General features: G+C 38.6%; 1 protein-coding gene across 3 annotated transcripts in view; it reads right to left on the bottom strand.

Annotated features, from left to right (window-relative positions):
* Positions 1-21,994, bottom strand: part of PPP1R9A (protein phosphatase 1 regulatory subunit 9A) — a 318,841-nt gene that overhangs the window by 77,939 nt on the left and 218,908 nt on the right. For all 3 annotated transcript variants that reach the window (XM_032643664.1, XM_032643666.1, XM_032643663.1), the window contains exon 7: positions 2,403-2,558. In XM_032643664.1, the coding sequence (XP_032499555.1) occupies positions 2,403-2,558 (156 nt within the window). The remainder of the gene's footprint in view (positions 1-2,402; positions 2,559-21,994) is intronic.

Raw genomic sequence — 21,994 nt, 5'->3', positions numbered from 1 at the left:
GGTCCCATTTGTTTATTTTTGTTTTTATTTCCACTACTCTAGGAGGTGGGTCAAAAAGGATCTTGCTGTGATTTATGTCAAAGAGTGTTCTTCCTATGTTTTCATCTAAGAGTTTTATAGTGTCTGCTCTTACATTTAGGTCTTCAAACCATTTCGAGTTTATTTTTGTGTATGGTGTTAGGGAGTGTTCTAATTTCATTCTTTTACATGTAGCTGTCCAGTTTTCCCAGCAACACTTATTGAAGAGACTGTCTTTTCTCAAGGAAGATTTCTTAAAGAACAAATAGTTCATCTACTCTTCAGATAATATGTATTATTGGGCCAATTCAGAGCCAAAGAGAAACAGATTATACCACTTCCTCCCACTCAGTCACTTCCTGCAGAAGAACTTTCTTTTTCTGCATTTTTCTTTGGTTTGAAGATATCAGTTAATCTAGAAAGACTTTATAAGAAATGGTCCTAAGATAGGCATTGCTACTTCTACTATAAGAAAATTCTAATCATTATATAATAGTGTACTTCATTGTCACTGAGACGTTTGTATCTGATTTAGAACTAGGAATAGTCATAAATCATCTGAAAAACCCATGTATTTTGCCTCAAGGACTCTGTGAACTATATAAATGGAAATGGTTCAACCTGACTAATAACAATATGTGGAAGAGAAATGGGCACTCGAAACCACTGGGTGACATCAATAAATTTCTATATTACCAAGAAAAGCCATTCTGGTGGCAACTTGGCATTAAGTACAAGTCCCCAAAATATTCATATTCTTTGATCTAATAATTCCACTGTAAGAAATTATCCTAAGGATAATTTATTGCAATATTTATTGCAACATTACTTTTAATAATTTAAAAAGACCTGGAAACAAAGGATATGTTCCAAAGCAAAGAATTAAGTAAATTATATAAGATCCATAAGATGAAACAGTAAATAAGCATCATTTATGGAAAGATATTTGATGACATGGGAAAATCCTAATAATACACTTTTAAGTATCAAGAGCAGGAATTTAACACAGTATACATCCTACAATCCCAAATACCACAATACTGGGATTAGGAATGATTTTTTGGCATTTATACAAATCTGTATTTTCTAAAACTCTATAGTGAACATAAGTTGTTTTATTTAATAAAAACTTACATTTGAAAAGTACATTCACTTTGACACTGGTCTCACTACTATAAATTTGTCATAGGGAATTAAAAAGGTAAGTCAATGTACTAGGTGTATTAGGTAAAACATGAGAACATATAAAATTGACCTGTTTATAATACATCAAAATTAGAAATTATAAATAAATTTATAAATTATAAATCTGCAATTATAACCCTTGTTTTTCATGAATAGGAGAATATATTTTCCAAGTGGTCAAGTCCCTAAGAGACTTGCAACCACAAAACAATGGTTTTCAAGTCTCAGTGCTTCAGGGTTATTGTGGGCAGGCTGTAAATAATGACATACTTGTTTCCAACAACGGAGGATGTTCCACACAGCAATGAAGAATAAAATGCTTGTGGACCCATTCATCACTGTTTCTGTTTTACAAGTTGGGGGTCTGAGAAGTTCATTTGGAAGAAGAGTTTTTGTGGTTATCTGCATTCGCCCCCTCAGGATCCATTCCTGGCCCTTTTCTGACAGCTCCTGCCTCAGGAGGCTAATCTCTTCAGATTTCAAGACTGAATCTCCCAGGCTCCCCTGCCTGGGTTAGGCTGATGGGAGGCATCAACAAGAGGACAGAAGGGTCTTGGTATATTATCACCCTTACCCCCAGGATGTAGTTTTTAGCAGTGGTTGCATCTTACAAAACTGCAGATGTTGAATGGCCCTCCTTCAAAAAAAGGTAATCTCTTTCCCTCTTTACCCATTAAGCCAAAAGATGGTAACAACTTCCCCTGTGGCCGGTCCCTCTACACTGCACCATCCCTTGGTAGTTCTTTTAACTCTACTCAAAGTTCATTCATTAAACTTTCTTCAGTTAAACCACTTGGGAATGTCATCTGATCCCTGTTGGAACCTTGTCTATTTAAGGAAAAGAAAAACAAAAGCCTTTTTAGAAATCACTGCCTTTGAGGAAAGCCAGGTTCCAAAACTTTCATAAAGCTTTACAAATATAACCTTGACACAAAAACTGCAAATTTAAGCTATAGCTTGAAACTATGGAACAGACAAGTTAAAAACTGTCACTATGACAAATAACAAGCATTTAAATTAATGACAGTGGAATGAGATCTTAACTTTTGCCTTGAAATTCAATGAGATTCAGGACAATCTGTTATTGAAAGGCTTTCTTTAAAAAACTGATTATTCTTAATACACTTTTCAAACAAATATAGATACTTAATAATGAAATGGACAGCTATAGAAAAATACTTCGCAGATCAGCAACTTACCTCTTTGAACTTGTGACTGAGCTTGCTTGTGTCCAGGTCTGATGGGGAAAACATGTCCTCATTCTCAGGCAGCTCGAAGACTTCAATGGCGATGTCACTGCCAGGAAGAACAGGTCCTACCTCATCCTCCTCTTCATCTGTGGCATATTCTCCTGTCTGAAAGGAAGGGGATTTCAGAAATCCAGCTGTCCTTACCCATGTGGAGGTGGGTTATTTTAAAATATTTTATAAAAGAGAAATAAAAATGTCACCAAATGGTAAAAGTGTAAGTAGGCTTTTGAGTCAAGCATGCCTCATTCAGCCAATGTTACAAACAAATGTTAGTTCAAAGATCCAAAGTGACATGTCTATGCCATTTATAAGTGCATTTCTAAAAATCTAAGAGCATCAGCAGTACCTTTAGTAAAGCAACAAAACCTTTATTTTAAATCAAAGTGTTTGATGTTTTTTACTAAATAAAATTATGTTGCTAAGGGAAATAAGTAATTCCTTTAAATTCCCAATACCTATAATGAATAAGTCACCCAATATTGACAGCAGGGAAGAAGGAAGGGGAGACCAAAAGATTCATCGAGTTGGAAAGGACCTTAATTAAGCCTTACAAAGGTTTAGTAGATTGATTCTCCTAAGTTTTAGAGTTTAATCAGCTCTGTTTCATTTGTTTGTCTAACTAACGTGGTGGTTAACTAGTGACCTAAAGAATTAACCAAAGGTTTCTAACTTACAGCCCACACAGGTGTATTGCTTTGCCTAAACAGTACTACTTTAATAAATCTCAGCATTTTGGCAATGTTAAAAACTTTCACCTATTCTAGATTTCCAGTTTTTCTTGAGAAAGCCAAAGATCTGGCAATATAGGCGCATAACGACATGATAACCACTGGCCAGAGTCAGCAGTTGTTGTCCCTTTACACAGGTACACTTTCTAATACACCATAACTTCCATAATTCATTATTCTAAGCTGTTAGCATCACTCCTTCGTGATACCCATGGGCCCCTGTAGGTATATGAGTTCATGACCCTTGGAATAAATATTCCTCCTCACAACTAAGTTCCTTAACATTATTAGAAAGTAGCTCCTCTCCTGGCAGCATCAGGCTATGAGACTCTAATTCAAAATAATTGTTTGAAATCTATACCGTCTGATATAATTTAAAGGTAAATCACTGAGTCACAGTGTTGAAAAACAAAGTTCATTTAATTCACCCTTGTTCCTTCAGGTAGTATTACATTTAATACACAAAACAGTTAGGGATTCATACTGCCTTTAAAAAAAATTTCATAGTGTACTGAGTGATCTATTCCTTTGATTAAAGAGGCTTAGCATCTTACTGTTATTTTTTCTTTTGGTTCTACACTATATTCTTCTTGCTAAACCTGAAACTGTATTTACTTGACTATGTTTGCACATGAAGGAAATCCAATCCTTAACCTCAACGTAATAATTCCTAATTTCTGGAAGACCATTAATGAATTGCCGTTCTGACTTCTCTCTTTCAAAGTAAAATAATTCTAGTTTCCTCGTAGGTCTCATTCTCTGTAATTGTCTTTGCGTCTGTACTCTGACTTCTCTCCAAGCTCTCGGTATTTTCTCTTAAATTGTGGTGTCCAGAAGTAGATACAATTTCTATTAAGGAATCTGGCGGGCATTGACCACGATGAACAAACAAAGGATGCCTCAGCATCCTCAGACTCTTTTTCCACACACAGAGACTATAAGCATGAAGATTTGACTTTGGTGGCATTTGTGTATAGAAGTAAGGTCAGGATATTTCATACAGAGCAGTGATTTTGCAAACTGGTTACATGTTAGTTAGAAACCCCCTTCCCCCGCACAGCCCTAATATAATCAGCGATGCTTTGACTGAAAGGGAAAGAGGTGGATGGCCTCCATCTTTTTTTCTTTTAATTTTTTTTATTTTTGGCTGTGTTGCGTCCTTGTTGCTGTGTGCAGGCTTTCTCTAGTTGTGGTGAGTGGGGACTACTCTTCGTTGTGGTGCGCAGGCTTCTCATTGCGGAGGCTTCTCTTGTGGAGCACGGGCTCTAGGTGTGTGGGCTTCAGTAGCTGTGGCACATGGCGCTTCAGTAGTTGTGGCTCAGAGGCTCTAGAGCGCAGGCTCAGTAGTTGTGGCGCACGGGCTTAGCTGCTCCGCATCACGTGGGATCTTCCCGTACCAGGGCTCGAACCCGTGTCCCCTGCATTGGCAGGCAGATTCTCAACCACCAGGAAAGTCCTGGCCTCCACCTTTATACTATATAGCTCATCAGCACCTGGAACCCTAGGGGTCTTTAGAAACCAATCTGAAGGGAATTCCCTGGTGGAGCAGTGGTTAAGAATCTGCCTGGCAATGCAGGGGACACGGGTTGGATCTCTGGTCCGGGAAGATCCCACATGCCGCGGAGCAACTAAGCCCGTGTGCCACAACTATTGAGCCTGTGCTCTAGAGCCTCTGAGCCACAACTACTGAGCCCATGTGCCACAACTACTTAAGCCCTCACGCTCTAGGGCCCACGTGCTGCAACTACTGAGCCCACGTGCTGCAACTAGACCCAATGCAGCCAAAAATAAATAAAATTTTAAAAAAAGAAAGAAAGAAAGGTCTGAAGTCTTCTGCCAGTGTTCAGTAGGAGGGGCAGGACAGGAATAAAGACACAGACCTACTAGAGAATGGACTTGAGGACATAGGGAGGGGGAAGGGTAAGCTGGGACAAAGTGAGAGAGTGGCATGGACTTATATATACTACCAAATGTAAAATCGATAGCTAGTGGGAAGCAGCCGCATAGCACAGGGAGATCAGCTCGGTGCTTTGTGGCCACCTAGAGGGGTGGGAGGGAGGGAGACGCAAGAGGGAAGAGATATGAGGATATATGTATATGTATAGCTGATTCACTTTGTTATAAAGCAGAAACTAACACACCATTGTAAAGCAATTATACTCCAATAAAGATGTTAAAAAAATAAATAAAATAATAAAAGAGAAAGAAAGAAACCAGTCTGAAAATGTCTAAACTGGAAATACCATTCTAAGTGTCTTTGGCACTGGCAGGGCAAGGTAGCTGAACAGTGGGGCTGGTTGGTTCCAGATAGCTTCCATTTGTGGTATGATTAGTTCCTATAAACCTTAAAAGGACTCTTAATTCCAGACTTGGTATTTTTTTTGTGTGATATTTTGTAAATTAATTCATCTCCTATTCATACATACTTTTAGAACTAATAGGTACTTTATGAATCCCAGTGATGTTATTAATAGAAAGGTAGCAAGGCTGGCAAAGTGCACAATCTCAAGATAACCTGATGAAAGTTTTGATTTAGAGATATAAAACTCTGTGCTTGTTTCTGACCCTATAGTTACAACTAGCAGCAAAGCCAGGTGTTTATTATGAAGGCCTACGCCAGGTACATAAAATTCACTTCTATATCAGATCAATTTGATGACTATCATGAATGACTCAATAAAATCTTAAGTTAAATTTAAAGTCTGATGACAATGCAGCACATTTTAAACATAAGAGTTGAAATGAACAATTTGATTTCCCTTTGCCAGCTTGAAAATAGATACTTCTTCACCATATCTAAGGGAATGAACATAAGCATGTGCCTATGAGGGGGCCTAACCTGTAACAGGATCTTAACAAACATTTTTAAAAGAATAAATCCAAGAACGCCAATTCATTTACTTGGTAATATCTATAACCTGCTAAGGAAGTTTTCAATAATATCCAGAACATGCACTGTAAAGTCATTTGATGAGAAGGCAGCATTCTATCACATTTATTTTTTTAACGCTCCTTTTAGTGAATAACAGGATAAGGGTTGTACAATATATACAATTCTTACCTCTAAGTATAATTCTGGCTTTGTTACCCATTTGAGTCATCAAAATTATCTCCATAAATGTAAGTTATTAATAATTCTTTTGATTCTTTTATTTTTTTTACTCTACCGGTCTCTCTCAACACCCAAATCACCTGCAATCTGCTAAAATTTTTTATCTCTCATTTCATCTTTCCATTTACTAATGTTTTCTGTTTCTAATTAGTCTCATAAGCATCCTGAGAACAAAATGTATATTTTACTGTCTTGGTTCTACTTATTACTTACTAGAGACTCTGGATAGGGCGTTTAAAAACGTTATATTGCCATTCTCTCTCGCAGATCATTTACCAATCCCATCCTAAATAGGCTTTAGAATAAAGGGTGCATTTACTACAGAACCTCATAAACACCTGGAAGTTAAAAAGTTACATTTGGTAGACTTAGAATATGTGTTCTTCTGATTCTTTTATCTTTGTGGAAAATGGACATTATTTTTATGGTAATCTGCAAATAAAATAAATTACACGGAATGATATGTTAGCAGAATTTCATAAACCTCAAAATTAAATTGGACTGAATCTGACATTTACAGAGGAAGACAGACAACGTTTTACCCCCCAAAAGTTGCTACAACAAAGTATTTCCAGTGGTATCCAGGTCCTTCTCTTTATCTCTTTATTCTGAAAAGATTCAGCATCTTTCAAGTAAACAGAGACTCTTGAAAGTTCTTCGTCCCAACCTGCAAATCCACTTTAAATGAGGCAAGAATAGTTCTTGCCTTTTCATCTTCTTGTCTACCTTCTTGATTAGTATCTCATACTCTTTAATGGCTTCCCAAAAAGGGTCAAAAAAAGAATAGTGATTATTTTGTAACTTACTATGTGCCCACCACTGTACCTTCCTTAAAAAACTAACTGATATAGGTATTACTGTACCGTGTTAACTTGAGGAAACTGAGGTTCAGAGACTTTGCCCAAGGTCAATTAGTTATGTTGCTGAAGCTACACATCTAACATATTCCAAAGCCCATGCTCTTTCTTCTATGCTATCTTGCTTACAGTCTACAGAACTAAAGCTTTGTAAAAAAAAAAAAAAGATGGAAATACAGTCCTTTCATTTTTCTCCAACCAAAAACCCTGGTGCATAATCCTGTGGTGTTGAAATTCACCCTCCACATCTTTGAACGTTATCATTCAGTTCACTTTGAAGACTTGCACCTGCCTGCAATGAGCTCCAAAGTTCCTGTCCTCTTCTTTTCTCTCATAATATGCTCACCCTGGGCAAGCTCATAGAAGTCCCCTTCAAAAGGTTTGGCTCACAGGTATGCTGACTGATGTTTCATGCACTTTTTCTTATATAAACCAGAACCAGAGCATATAATCTATAGAATTAATGCAGTGTCTTAAAATGGATGAAAAAGGGCTTCCCTGGTGGCGCAGTGGTTGAGAGTCCGCCTGCCGATGCAAGGGACATGAGTTCGTGCCCTGGTCCAGGAAGATCCCACATGCCGCGGAGCGGCTGGGCCCGTGAGCCATGGCTGCTGAGCCTGTGCGTCCGGAGCCTGTGCTCCGCAACGGGAGAGGTCAAAACAGTGAGAGGCCCGTGTGCAGAAAAAAAAAAAAAGGATGAAAAAGATTCTTGCAGGGCAAAATGAGTGCTAAGGTCCTCTAGATTTTTATGGTTTTTCTCTTTTACGTTTCCTTCTCACATCTAATTTTCTTGAGCTACCAGTCTTCACTGAATCTTTGCAAAGCATTGTATCTGCTTTCATAGACACGATTTCCTTTATACTCATATGCTATTGGGGCATTTAATATTTTATTAAAATACAAAATTACAATGTTAAGTACAACTGACAGGTTCTGCCTCTTCTGGTGGTTCTGGTAGGACCAGAAGCATGTAGACATATTAGAGCCTTGAATACTCAGGAGGGCTGTAGATCTCAGTGTAGGTTTTACAGAAGGAACAGACAGTATCTGTTATAGTGGTGAGTTAAGTGGTGACCAATTAAAGCATCTTGGTTTTGAAGTCACGTAGGCCTGGGTTCAAATCCCGGCTCTTGATATTGGTAAAGTTAGTTTTCAGATCTAAGTTTCAATTTCCTCATCTATAAAACGAGGATAAAAATAGTTCCTTAGTATAACAAGGTTGTCATGACATTAAGTTAGATGGTACCTATAGAGTGTTCAACACAAGGTCAGGAACATGGCAATGCTCAAAATAAGTGAGCACTGCTGCTGCTGCTGCTGCAGTACTTATACTACAACAGCAACAGGCTAAAGCCTTCATCAAATCTTGTAACCAGACATCTGCTAACTTTTGGTCTCATAAATATAATATCCTAGAAGACTTTGCCACATGAATCTTTTAAAAGCAAACTGGTCGGGCTTCCCTGGTGGCGCAGTGGTTGGGGGTCTGCCTGCCGATGCAGGGGACACGGGTTCGTGCCCCAGTCCAGGAGGATCCCGCGTGCTGCGTAGCAGCTGGGCCTGTGAGCCATGGCCGCTGGGCCTGCGCGTCCGGAGCCTGTGTTCTGCAGCGGGAGAAGCCGCGGCGGTGAGAGGCCCACATACCGCAAAAAAAAAAAAAAAATAAATAAATAAATAAAAAAAAAAAAAAAAAGCAAACTGGTCATTTCTGAAGTAAAACTTCTCCTTTCCCTAAACCTGCTCCTCTTCTTGTATTCCCAGTTTTGGAGTAGGTACCAGCTTCTACCCAAGGCCAAGCAAACTTCCAGGCCTCTGTTCTCCTCACTGATCGACTCCCCTCCTGCCCCAGTGGTCCAAGATGAATATCCATCTACTTAGCACATCCCGTGAAACTGCTGGCATAAGACTCTTCTAACTCACTCCTTTATGTTTCCATGGCATGCCTTCTGTCACTCAGGAAGCTTGGCTGTTTTTATATCTGCCTCCTCCCAACAACTTCTTTCAACTGTAGATTCCCTGAGAATGCCAGGCGTAATCTATCCCTGTGATCCCAGTGTGGCTAGCACACTGCTTGGCATACAGTAGGCACTGAACAAATGTTTGCTGAGTGAATTAATACAGTTTTAGTCACATCTGCACAGCACAGTAGAGCCCGATTTTCCTGTTAATTCTCAGCCTTCAAGTAAGAAATACAGTGAAGCACAGCTGCAGCTGGGGCCTAAATGACCCTTTTGGGGATTTTCTCTTGTTGTTAGGTTCAACCATTAGCAGTAATTTTTGCTGCAGCAATGTTTGTTCTGGTAAATTCAGGGAAACTAAATGGTGCTAATCATAAAAATAGCCTTAATTACGCAGTTTTTGTTGGAATTTGTTTACTGGAATTGAATTTGGTTATATATATTTTCAGACTCAGTTCTGTGTGAGAACAGAAGAGAGTTGCTTTTTCTCTGGAGGAGAAAGACCTCAAACTAACACTTTAATGTTTAAAATTCCTAAGTCTGTGCCAACCATCCAGATGGCTTTCAGCAAAAGCATCCCCTTCTCTGCAAAGGCATCTCTCTTTCCATTTTCGGTCAGTTGACTTCTGTGTGTCCTGATTTTGTAGTGTTGGGCTACTTAGTCCCTTTTCACATCACTGGGAATAACAGCACCTTCTTCATAAGGTGGTTGGGAGAACTTCTAGTAGTGATATATTCAAAGTATTGATCATAGTGCCTAGAATATGCTAAATGACAAGATGACTTTATGACTACGATTATTTTCACTGTCCCTCGTTTCTCCAGGACAATGCCACAGAACAGTACAACAAAAGAAGAGCATGACTTGGGGCTGGAGAGACCAGGGCCCCAAAAGAGAAAAAACAATGTCACAGCTGTATGATAGTGGGCAAGTCATTTAGCTTGTATCTTCCGTGATCTCCTCTTCTATAAAATGATTCAAAAGATACCAATCTCATAGGTATTGAGAGGATTCAAAGAAATAAAATATGTAAAACATCCAACATGATAGCCCAAGATATATATTCATTTCTCTCATTTATCAAGTCATTCAAAATTTTCTTGTCAGTCTTTGTTCTCAGAATGTTTTCTGACATTTCACTCCATTCTTACTGTCTAGTCGCCAAATCAAGAAACATCTAAAATCTCTATCTTGATTACTCATAAGGCCTCTTGTGTTCCCTGCCTTCAGATGCTCAGCGCCTCAGGTCACTGATAATACTGCTGGCAAATTATTCTTCCTAAAATTCTGACCAAATAGATATAAGATTTGCCTATAAAATCCTCTGTAACAATTCAAATACACTTTTCCCTTCTTAAAATTGTTACAGCAATTGTGGTAGACCATCCAAAAATCAGAATTAGATGTTACGGAGTTTTAAAGTTTTTTTTTTAGTTTTTTTCTCCCTTCCTTTTCAAAAGTATACTCCTCAAAAGCAGGGACTCTCTTTACCACTCTGGTAGGAAAGCTCTAAAATGACCCCTAATGATCCCTTCTTCCTGGGCAATCATGCTCTCGTATAATCCTTTCCCTTGAATGTGGACTGGATCTACAGACTCACTTCTTTTTTTTTAATTAATTTATTTTTTAGTTTTGGCTGCATTGGATCTTTGTTGCTGCACGTGGGCTTTCTCTAGCTGCGGCGAGCTGGGACTACTCTTCGTTGCGGTGCGTGGTCTTCTCATTGTGGTGGCTTCTCTTGTTGCAGAGCACGGGCTCTAGATGCATGGGCTTCAGTAGTTGTGGCACATGGGCTCAACAGTTGTGGCTCATGGGCTGTAGAGCGCAGGCTCAGTAGTTGTGGTGCACAGGCTTGGTTGCTCTGTGGCATGTGGGATCTTCCCAGACCAGGGCTTGAACCCGTGTCCCCTGCATTGGCAGGCAGATTCTTAACCACTGCGCCACCAGGCAAGTTCCTACAGACTCACTTCTAACAAGCACAATACAACAAAAGTGATGGGGTGTCACTTCTAAAATTAGTTTACAAAAAACTGTGACTGGCGTCTCTTTTGTCTTCTTGCTCTTCAAAAACAAGCCACCATGTTGTATGTGGCCCCATGGAGAGGTGCACATCACAAGGAACTGATGTTTCTGGCCAATAGCCAGCAAGGACCTGAGGCTTGCCAAAAGGCACATGAGGGAGCTTGGAAGTAGATCTCCTGCCTTCTGCCAACATCTGTGAGTGAGCTTGGAAGCAGATCTTCCTCCAGTTAAGCGTGTATATGACTGCACCTCTGGCTGAAACCTTATTTTTGGCCTTGCAAGAGATCTTGAGTCAGAGGTATCCAGGTAAACTGACCCACAGATACTGTAATACGTGAATACTTCTTATTTTAAGTTGCTGAGTTTTGGGTGGTAATTTGTTATAGAGCAATAGAAAGGGGGTACTGCCATAACAAATATAGAAAAACAGGGAAGTCTGGAAACAGGCAGTGAATGAAGGCTGGCAGGAAGAATTTTTTTTTTTTTTTTTTGTGGTACGCGGGCCTCTCACTGCTGTGGCCTCTCCCGTTGCAGAACACAGGCTCCGGACGCGCAGGCCCAGTGGCCATGGCCCACGGGCCCAGCCGCTCCGCTGCATGTGGGATTCTCCCAGACCGGGCACGAACCCGTGTCCCCTGCATCGGCAGGCGGACTCTCAACCACTGCGCCAACAGGGAAGTCCTGGCAGGAAGAATTTTGAAGAGTATGCTAAAGCAGCCTAAATTGCCTTGAAAAGACTGTAAGTGGAGATCTGGAAGGGGGATCCTTGCTGTGTAGTGGCAGAAAGCTTTGCCACATTACCACCTTCTGTAAGGAAAATGTAGGAAATATCCCTACTGAACTGAGTGAGCCAGGGAAGTAGATTTCCAAACAAAGTGCTGAAGGCGCTGCCTGATTTCTTCCTGCTGCTTCTACTAAAATATGACAAACAGAGATCAATTGAGAGGACTGTTGAACAGAAAGGAACCAAGACTTGATGGTTCTGAAAGTCTTGATTCTAAAATTAAGAAATGGCTTCCAAACAAAGTTCAAATCCAGGATACTGTCATGGTCTAAAAATGAAGCAGCAGCTGTGACCATAAAACTCTTTTGTTAAGAATTCTGAGCTTAGGAAACTCAAATTTTTTATAATAGGTGGTAAGCAAGTCTGTCACCTACCCTGAAGAGAGATACTATCTCTATTTTCCAAGGTTGTTCATTATACAAATATCATTGAAAAAATAATCTGAAACAAAGGCCAACATGCCTCTGCTCACAAGACATGCAGAGAAGTGAGAGAGCCATGGGGGAATTGTCTCCCAACAATATCCACCCTCATTTCTACACTATCTTGACAACTGGTGAATTTTTCCGTGAGTATGACATTCCCTTGACTACACTGATACGTGTGACCAAGACTGGCTAGGACCAAAACTGTTCAGTCTGTCTCACAGCATATAATTAAAACTACTATTAAAAGAACTCCAAACAGCAGAATGAGCCCAACTTGCAGTACTGAGATCAACCATACTTCCCAGGCTTCCAGACTCTACTGGCTAAACAAATCCCATAAACGATCAGGGTTACCTTAGAAATCCAGGTAGCTTTCTCCTTAAGCTTCTTCACTGAGTTTTCCACTTGGTCTAAGGTATTAATCCAGATACAGCAGGAGGTATCAGTGATTGCACAGACTAGGCATTGGACCACAGGAGGAAATCTAGGGTTCAGGGCGATTCTATCACCCACCACTGGGCCAGTGAGTTGAGGTCAACCTGAATGCCTTCCAGGATAGAGGTGGTGTCATTGATAACATCACCTAAAGTTTGGAACAAATTTTGAACCACCTTATCTAATTAAATGACTCCAAACCTAAGAATAATTGCATATAAATTGCATATAAATAAAAAGTCAGCTATCCCCCAGGAAAGCAACCCCGATTAACTAAGAACAGCCTCACTTCTAATGTCATCTGAGGGCTACATGATCTGATAATTACAGTGTTTTCTTTAATACACGAAGGCCTCTTATGACTACCCCTAAGCTTCATGAAAAGTCTCAAGAGTGTGATCAATTGCCACAATTTGTTTCTGTAGTTTGCCATCCTAAACTTTAATCTGTAATTTTCCAAGTGACAGACCAACAGGCTGTTGACAGCAGCTCAAAAATCAGTAAAAATATCACAAGGTTCATCAAGGGGAGTACTGGCCAGAGTTATAAGTATGACCTTGAATTCTGCCCAGTGAGCAAGTGACCATGTTCATTTTGGGGTCTGCATAGCTAGTGCTGAGGTTGGAAAGCCAAGCAGGTGGAATTGGACAGCTTGGCTGAACCACTGGTGAAAGAAGCCCAGGCATTTAAGGAAACCTCTATGAACCAAAGGCCTCACTGAGCTAGAGGCCTTGTTTCAGGAGGATAGTTGCAGATAGTTCCCCCCAAATAAAAAGCTGCTACTCGTTCATGTAAATCTAAGATGCTGCTTGGCCAGGCTAGCAGCTTTCTTGAATCTATCATTTCCATTTGACAAGCAAAGTCTGTTGGGCCCTTCCAACCTTATTCGTCAGTGAGGTCAAGTTGACCCACATCAAACTGAGAATATTAGACCAGAGAGTGACAATGCCTCCATGGGTCGAGCATTCAGATTCAGTTTCCATAAGAGCTTAGTAGGAGGTTAATAGCTACCCATCTCCTCTTTCTTCGGTTGCTGCATCAGGCATGCAGTGTTGTGTTGAGAAATGGCCTGAGTATTCTGGCAGCCATTAAGTGTTTAAAAAAACTGCGATTTACCCTTCTCTTCCTGTGATTCTATATTGTTTCTACTGGACCACCTGGAATAAAACAGGGAGAGTCATCTACATATCCTATCACTTCTCTATATGTGGCAATCCTTGAGTGGGAGAATCACCACCTGTCACTAATGGCACAAAAAACTGCAGGCATATAAGAAATCAATTCCACTGCAGATTTAGCAGTGGAAGAATAACAGCTTTACACTGCACCTGCCAAAAGGGTCCCATCCACCATTTAAAGGCCTCTCCAGCTTTCCTTCTTGCTTTGGACTCTGCCCAAACCACATCAGTTGAATCTGGATATTCTTTCTCACTATGGGATCAGGTGAGATGCTGACTGGTGAGCCAGCATCCACAGAAGAACATAAAGTTTGAGTGCCTCCCCTCCCAGTTTCCAGTATATTCAAGGGTTCATATAGCATTTGATCTCTCTGGAGGACAAAGAGATCTACCTTAGCCTGACCCCTCATCATCTTTCTCCTAAAAGCAGCTGAGGTTAGGGTAGTGAGAGGGGACATCAAGGGGCACGGAGGCAGGGAGAAGCTCTGTGCCTGTAATAAGGTGCCATAATAATTCATTTCCAATTATTCAGTTGATTTAATCATTCAATTTCATGTAATAAGTAATAGTGCATTTTCAGTTTTGAGCAGTGCAGTGGTTAATATGTTTTACCAAACTTCCAATGTCTGTGGTCCACCTAAAACACTATGCAGGGTGAGTCATCATTACTGATAGAACCAATCTAGCTTCAGGGAGTTTTTGACTCAGAAGCCTTGTCCTTGACTCCTACAACAGGGACTCTGTTATGGAGTCCATCTCAATCAGGAGTCCAGTCATTAAGTGTAGTGTGAACATAAGGGATGGGACGTTTTTCAAGTGGTAATGCTGACTGCAAGAATTTATCCAGATTGTTTTGAACAAAATAGTGTCTCATTCTCTGGTGAGTTACTTTTATCAGCATTATAGACCAGTTAGGACCCAAATATTCACCCATGGTTTCCCACAGGAGTCTGTCAATTTGAAAGAAATCTCCCCGACAGGGCTAATCTTCCCTTATAGCAGTCAAGACCCACTGCAAAAGCTTCACGATGTTTTACTGTCTGAGTGAATCTAAAGTTGGCATGATAAACTGCAGGAGGGGTTGAGTCAAAAGGCAGCTCAACTGTTGCTATTTCTCCTTAACTAGCATTATGTTCCTTGTCCCCTAATCTCCCCAGTGAACAGCCAAAGTTTTAAGGATTTACCAGGGTTTTGACTATGACAATGACAAATTCCTTCCTTTCATGCTCAGTGTCAGTATGTATCCCTGTAACTGCTGTCTGAACAAGGTCAAGACCTTCTTCTAACCCAGAATGGGTCTTCATACTAGTTGATTTTTGTATCACGATTTTTTGTGTTGGTATCTCAAGCCACAATTTCCAAAGAGTGATAAGAGAGCCAGAGGATTCCTGAACATGCAGCCATGTCAGTAGAGACACCCAGACATGCCTGGTAACCTGCATCTTTCATAACAGGCAGTAAGTATTACTGTCCTTGCTCGAGAGGAAAGTCTACCTGTATCTTCCAAGACGTTATCTATATAAACATTTGAACAGATAGTCTAGAACAAAGGGCAGTCAATGCCTCAGAAATGTTAGAGCCTTGGAGAGAACTGTTTCCTGATTTTTTTTTTTTACTTATCAGAGTCTTCTGGTGTTGACATTTTACCCGCTCAAATGAAGCACAGAAACCTTATTTCCCTTTGCCCCAATTATTATTTAATGGAAAAAATGTCTAGAAAGTCAGCTGATTTTTAAAGTCCCTACAATATTATTCAGTTTACCTTTTCAAAGACTTTCCAACCATTATTCCTTTCTATATACTCAGCTCTGCAGGTAAACTGGTCTTTTTATTTCTTGAGCACACCTAATATTGGCCCAGCTTCTTAGTTACAGAAAACAAATAAACAATAACAAAAAACAACTTCTTGCAAATAAAATTGAAACCACAAATCTCAAATTCATGCTTTTACTTTTGTATGTCCTTTGTTGTGATGATTCTTTATACTATGGTTATCTGGCCTTTTGACAGATTGCCTTGAAAATGATTTAAATTCTTTACCATATATATTTATTGTTTCCACAGCAAAATAGCAAGCTTCTTGGGAGTATAAACTATATTTTTCTATGACTCAATATTCCTAATTCAATTCCTCTTAATAAATGATAGCTACTTACTAAGACATGAATGCCATTGTCTTTAAATCTCTGATAAATATATTCTATATGAGGAGGGAACCAGTGATCCCTATTTTTCCCACTGAGATCCAGAACTAAACAGTCAATAGACCAAAGTAGACCTCTGTATTCAAATGTCACATTGCAATTTCAAATTGGCAGCCTTCCTTGAGTTTCATTTTACTTGCCAAGGAAACAATGAAGCACTTATTCTGATGCCAGCAGGACTGTGCGAAGAGACTAAGAGATTTGTATTTCCCTAAATCTTTAATCTGCAGAAGAGAACAACTGCACTGACCAAGTGGCACATGTTTTATTATCTTAATAATTCTTTAATCTTACAACGAACTGAATCTCGGAAAATATGGTGTATTCATATAAAAATTGACTCATATGATTGCAAAAATGCTGATTATCACATAGAACCAGAAGTTACAGCTACAGAATTTATAGTAAACAAAAAAGTAAAACCAACAAAATATTATTGATGGTATTTCTATGGATTATCTACAGATTAATAATAAATATAATCTCAAACTTATAATTTCCTATGAGGGAGAATAATTTTACTCCTTTCCTCATTATGGCTATCTGGTGGTTTGTGGAAGCAATTTCTTCTTGAGAAGTGTCTGCAATACCAGGACTCAAAAGTCTTTACATCAGTTTTCCTGGCATCTTTAAACTGGACAACTCCAGCTCTGATTGCATCTAACCCTTCCCACAAACTCCCATTACCCTAGGCTATTTACAATGCATATTCTGTTCCAGCAGGTGTGAGGCTGAGTGGAGAAATCTGCGATCTTAAAGAAATACTATGAGAGTCCCACTTTAAGACACAGAGTCTCAAGTCATTTTATAGGTCCTTGGAGAGCAGGAATCATGTCATATTCACTTTATATCCACATAACTATTCAACATAAGCAATTGGACATGCCAGATTTTAGTTTTCTTCATTAAATATTGAGTTGACACAAAGAGTATTTATGAAATATACAAAAAGGATAATGAATAATGATGTAACCACCACCAATTAACTAACAACTTAAGAAAAGGAGCAGTACCACTACATTTCAATTATAATCCTCTCTGTGTGCCTCCCTGATTCTATTTTACTCGCCTGCCCTTCGGAATAATTCTGCTGAATTTTATTATTCTTGTTGTTCTTTAGTTTTACTATATTTTTTTAATGACTAAACAATGTATCATTAATTTTTACATGATTTTAAACTTCATATAAATGGAATCATGTATTCTTCTGTGCCTTTCTCCTTTTAATGGTATGCTTCTGAAATTCCTCTGACTGTTGTGCACTGCAAAAACAACTTCTGTGTATCATTCCACTGAATGAATATACTACAGTATATTTACCCATTCTCTTCTTCATAGAAATGTCAGTTGTATCCAATTCTTTTCTATTACAAGAATGATAATTACACGTCTTACACTTCATGAATTTAAGAATTTTACTAAGGTGTTTAGTAAGAAATATAACTGTTGAGTCAACTTTACTAGATAATGCCAAATTGTTTTTCAAAGTGAATGGGCCTATTTATACTCCTATTGCAGAGAATAAGAGCTCCTTTTACTCCATATCCCCACCAAAACTTAAAATATCCGATTTAAATCAATTTAGTAGGTAGGAAATAGTATTTCATTTTGGTTTTTAACGTTTACATTTTGATTCCTAATATGTTTGGGCATCTTTTCATGTATTCGTTGGCCACTGAGATTTCTTCTGCTACGATATGACAATTCAAGCCAATAGCCCATAAGCAGTCTTTCCCACTGGCTCATGGGGGACTTTTTAGATAATTCTCTTTCAGTTATTTAGTTTTCAAATATTTTCTTCCAGCTTCTGGTATGTCTTTTTGCTTTCACAAAGGCATTCTTTTGATGAATAAAAGTTCTTAATCTTAATGTCAATTTTCTCAATTGTTTCCTTTATGGATTTGCTTTTCTTAAGTGTTCCTTAACGTAATGAACCATTTCTTACACTGAAGTCTTAAAGATATTCTTGTACAGTCTTCTAAATTTTTTAGTTTTGCTTTTCACATTTGAGTAGTTAATCTACCTGGAATGTAGCCCATGGGGCTCTAGCTTTACGATGGAGTTCTTCAATTAGAATTCCACTTTGGGTGGGCCGTGGGCTTTTTCTATTGTAACCCAAAGCAACACCAATTACAGTATAATCATAATATAGAGAACACTTAGGATAAGTATGACATTATGATAGAGATATGAAAGAAGCCAGACATTAAAAAGTATGTACTTTATGATTCCATTCAAATGACATTCTAGGATTGACAAAATTATAGTGTCAGAAAGCAGACTGAATGCTTTTTTGGGGCTGAGAGTGACTGCAAAGTTCTATAAGGGAACTATTTGAGGTGATGAAAATGTTCTGTATATTTATTGTGGTGGTGGTTATTCATCACACTGTTAACCTAAACACATTTGAAATTGGTGCATTTTATTGTATATAAATTATTCTTCATTAATGTTGATTTTAATATGTGAAATATGGATATACAGTAATAAAAATTATCAAATTACACACTTAAGATCTGCACATTTTGTTCTCTGTCAATAAAATAATTTTCAAAAACCCCTTTAAAAACCAGAATTCCAGAAATCAATTAAGAGTTTTTACCACCACCCTTACTAGCATCAGTATCAGTTTAAAGTAAATGGAGCCCTTATCAGACCAGGTAAACCTCCACAGTAAGGCATCTTTAGGACGTCAGTCCTTGGTCAGGTCACCATTTAGTTTTTCCTGCTGATGAAAATGTATTTCTATGATTGAAGCCTATTTCTAAGTTAATACAATGGGCAGGAGAAGATGGTTATCTATGCAGTATTGATCTTGGCATCATTTAGGACATTTCAACTATTCTATTTCTACTACATGTTTATTCATTTATGACTAAAAAGTCATGTCAATGTGAGTCACCAGGTTGCCATTTCTAAGGTCCTAAAGGTTTTCAAGGAATGAAATAAGCATATTTATTTTTTTGGTTTTACATGCAGAAGATTTTGGTGCAGTGTGACAGAAATCGGGTCTTCTTGTAAATTCATGGTCTCTCAAAACAATTAAAATGTGGTAGCAAAAGCCCACAGAACGTTGCTAAACCCCAAAGTGCCAAAGACAAGTACAGCTTATTCCTTCAGCCCTTTCCCTGTCTTCACTCTCTAGTCTAACTAGGTTTGACATTTCTTTTATCTCTGTATTGTATGCCATTCTTCCTTCACTATTTCAGATTATGTTCCTAACTAAATTTCATTCTCCTCATTTAACTCTACTCTCCACTTTTCATCTTAATATCCTTTGGGTGATTCAAGTCAGTTCAATTTCTTGGCTTCCTCTAATCTGCCTAGTGCTGTGCTCACCACTGTATGTATTAAAAATCAACCAGCTGGGCTTCCCTGGTGGCGCAGTGGTTAAGAGTCCGCCTGCCGATGCAGGGGACACGGGTTCGTGCCCCGGTCCGGGAAGATCCCACATGCTGCGGAGTGGCTGGGCCCGTGAGCCATGGCCGCTGAGCCTGCGAGTCTGGAGCCTGTGCTCCGCAACGGGAGAGGCCATAACAGTGAGAGGCCCGCGTACCGCAAAAAAAAAAAAAAAAAAAAAAAAAATCAACCAGCTATCGAGACCTGTCATTGAAGACATTACAAGCTTATGGGTAAAAAATGATAGAGAGCGATACACAAGGTGCTACTGACTCAATTAAGAAAGGGCCCTCAGCCCAGCTGAGAGAACCCAGGAAAGCTTTTTGGAGGAGACAGATGAAATATAAACAGAGACCTGAACGGTGAACAGGATTAGTGGGCACAAAAGAGCAACAAAGACTGTATGGAATGACATTCAAGGTAAAGAAAACAGGAGGAGCAAAGGCATGGGAAACCACAGGATCCTTATGGCCCACTGGAAAGTTAGTCAGTTTCCCAAGCTAATAAGGCCCATCTCTCACTATGCATTTTAGCATTTTAGAGCTTTTTGGTAAAAAATTATATTCAATTTATAAATGCTTTTAAAGTTGGAAAAAATGCTGTCATTTGTGTTTGTTTCTGTGACATTTCTGTAACACTGCAAACTCTGTGGTTCATCACTGAATTGTTCTAGCATGGTTTCTAGAAAGTACAAAGTCTATAATCTCAGAGGAATTTAATGGCTTAGAAGTACTCGATAAAGTGTATCTGATATTTCATATTTGGCTCATGAATTAATATGACAATGTGGTAGTTGGAAAGAAAGTAAGAAAACATATTCAAATCACTTGAATTATGATAAACAAAATAAAACTAAAAAAATGAGCTACAAACAGATGGCATTATTTAGGCAAAGGTTTCTATTCTAACTTCTAATTTCCCTTTACAATGCACATCTTCCTGTCTCTGCTCCATGTTATAAATAATAATATTTCTATACACAAAGAATATTTCTAGAGAGGACCTTTCAAGTAGAGGAAGATGTCCGCCTCCTGGGGATAGTGCATTTATGTGGGTGTATATGTGCATGTGCACACATGCATGTGTACACTGCTTAGGTAAGACCAAGAATGGATACAGTCTTTAACTGAGTGTCTTCCAAGCACCTTATGATTCTGGGTTTCAATTACAATGACCACTACTATAGATTTGGGGATCACAAACCAAAGGACATAATTAAATTAAATAATTTTAAAGGTCCAGTCAAACTGGAGTCTGTAAACAAGCTGTTTTTCTTGTTTTGTACTTCTTCTATTCTTCTGGCTCATCTAATCACCATAAAGCAATCTCCCTTTTAAATATACCTGACTTTCCATTTCTAAGTTATTCTGTCACTGTTACTGGCAGCTAAAGATAGTGAGAATTAGTTTATGATTTAAAGTGTAAAATCTTTTTACACATTTTAGTATGCCTACCATATAAACTGTGCAAACAAGTACTATTATAATTTAAATATATATACATTTAGTTTTTTGAAAAATTAAGAACTTTGTATCAAACGATCCTTTTCTAAAAAAATAATCACTGGATTTAAAGACAATATAAGTCACCGTGTATGTTATATTTTATGAACATCATACAGCTCTGTTGTTGGATATCTTTTTCTTCCCTTTAATATAAATCACAAAATATTTAAAACGTTAGGAGTTTAAAACACCCATGGTTAAATATTAGGAAGTGAGCCCAAATTGCAGAAACTGTGCCTAAAGTACGTGCTATGTTTCAGAGTTAATTATTTTTCAATTGGTTATTTTCAAACTATTATTCAACATACAAAACACATGGCTCTAGAGAAGTTCTTCCAAGCACAGAGCTAGTTAATAAGACACATAGAATATTTAACTTCACACATGAAAGCAGGAAGGTACAGATAAGCATTATTTTCCACCAAAAAACAAACCTTAAGGAAATAGTTGTTATTGTTATTGCAGTTGCCAGACACTCCTTGCAATTCAGCCACAGTGTTCTAAAATGGTTGACAACAAAAATTAAAAAAGGCTTTTTCCCCCACTAGAGAGAACAGCCTAATGAGAGAAAAAACACTGACGTTCCAGTGCTTGCTGTAACATGAACTTTCAAGAACTAATACCCCTAACGCTTAGTTCCTTAGCCCTATACACACAGCATAAAGCCAGTTCACATTACTAAAAGGCCATCCATAATAACTGCAGTCTCTTGTTCACACGACACCAGCTGCTTCCAGACAGGGACAGCAAACAGCATGAGTCAAGTTTAATGTTATCCCTTTAATGCTTTTCACATAAAAATTACATTGTTGTAAACCTTTAACACATGCAAACCATAGCTTCCATTGTATTTCTGCCTCTAATTATTACATATTAACACAAGCAATAAAAATGCATATCCATGTAGGCAGTTGCTCTAAATGGTATTTA

This window comes from Phocoena sinus, chromosome 9 (assembly GCF_008692025.1).
Source record: "Phocoena sinus isolate mPhoSin1 chromosome 9, mPhoSin1.pri, whole genome shotgun sequence".
NCBI classification, from domain to species: domain Eukaryota; kingdom Metazoa; phylum Chordata; class Mammalia; order Artiodactyla; family Phocoenidae; genus Phocoena; species Phocoena sinus.
Note: the sequence above shows the minus strand (reverse complement) of the source record. Positions and strands in the feature narration are given on the sequence as shown.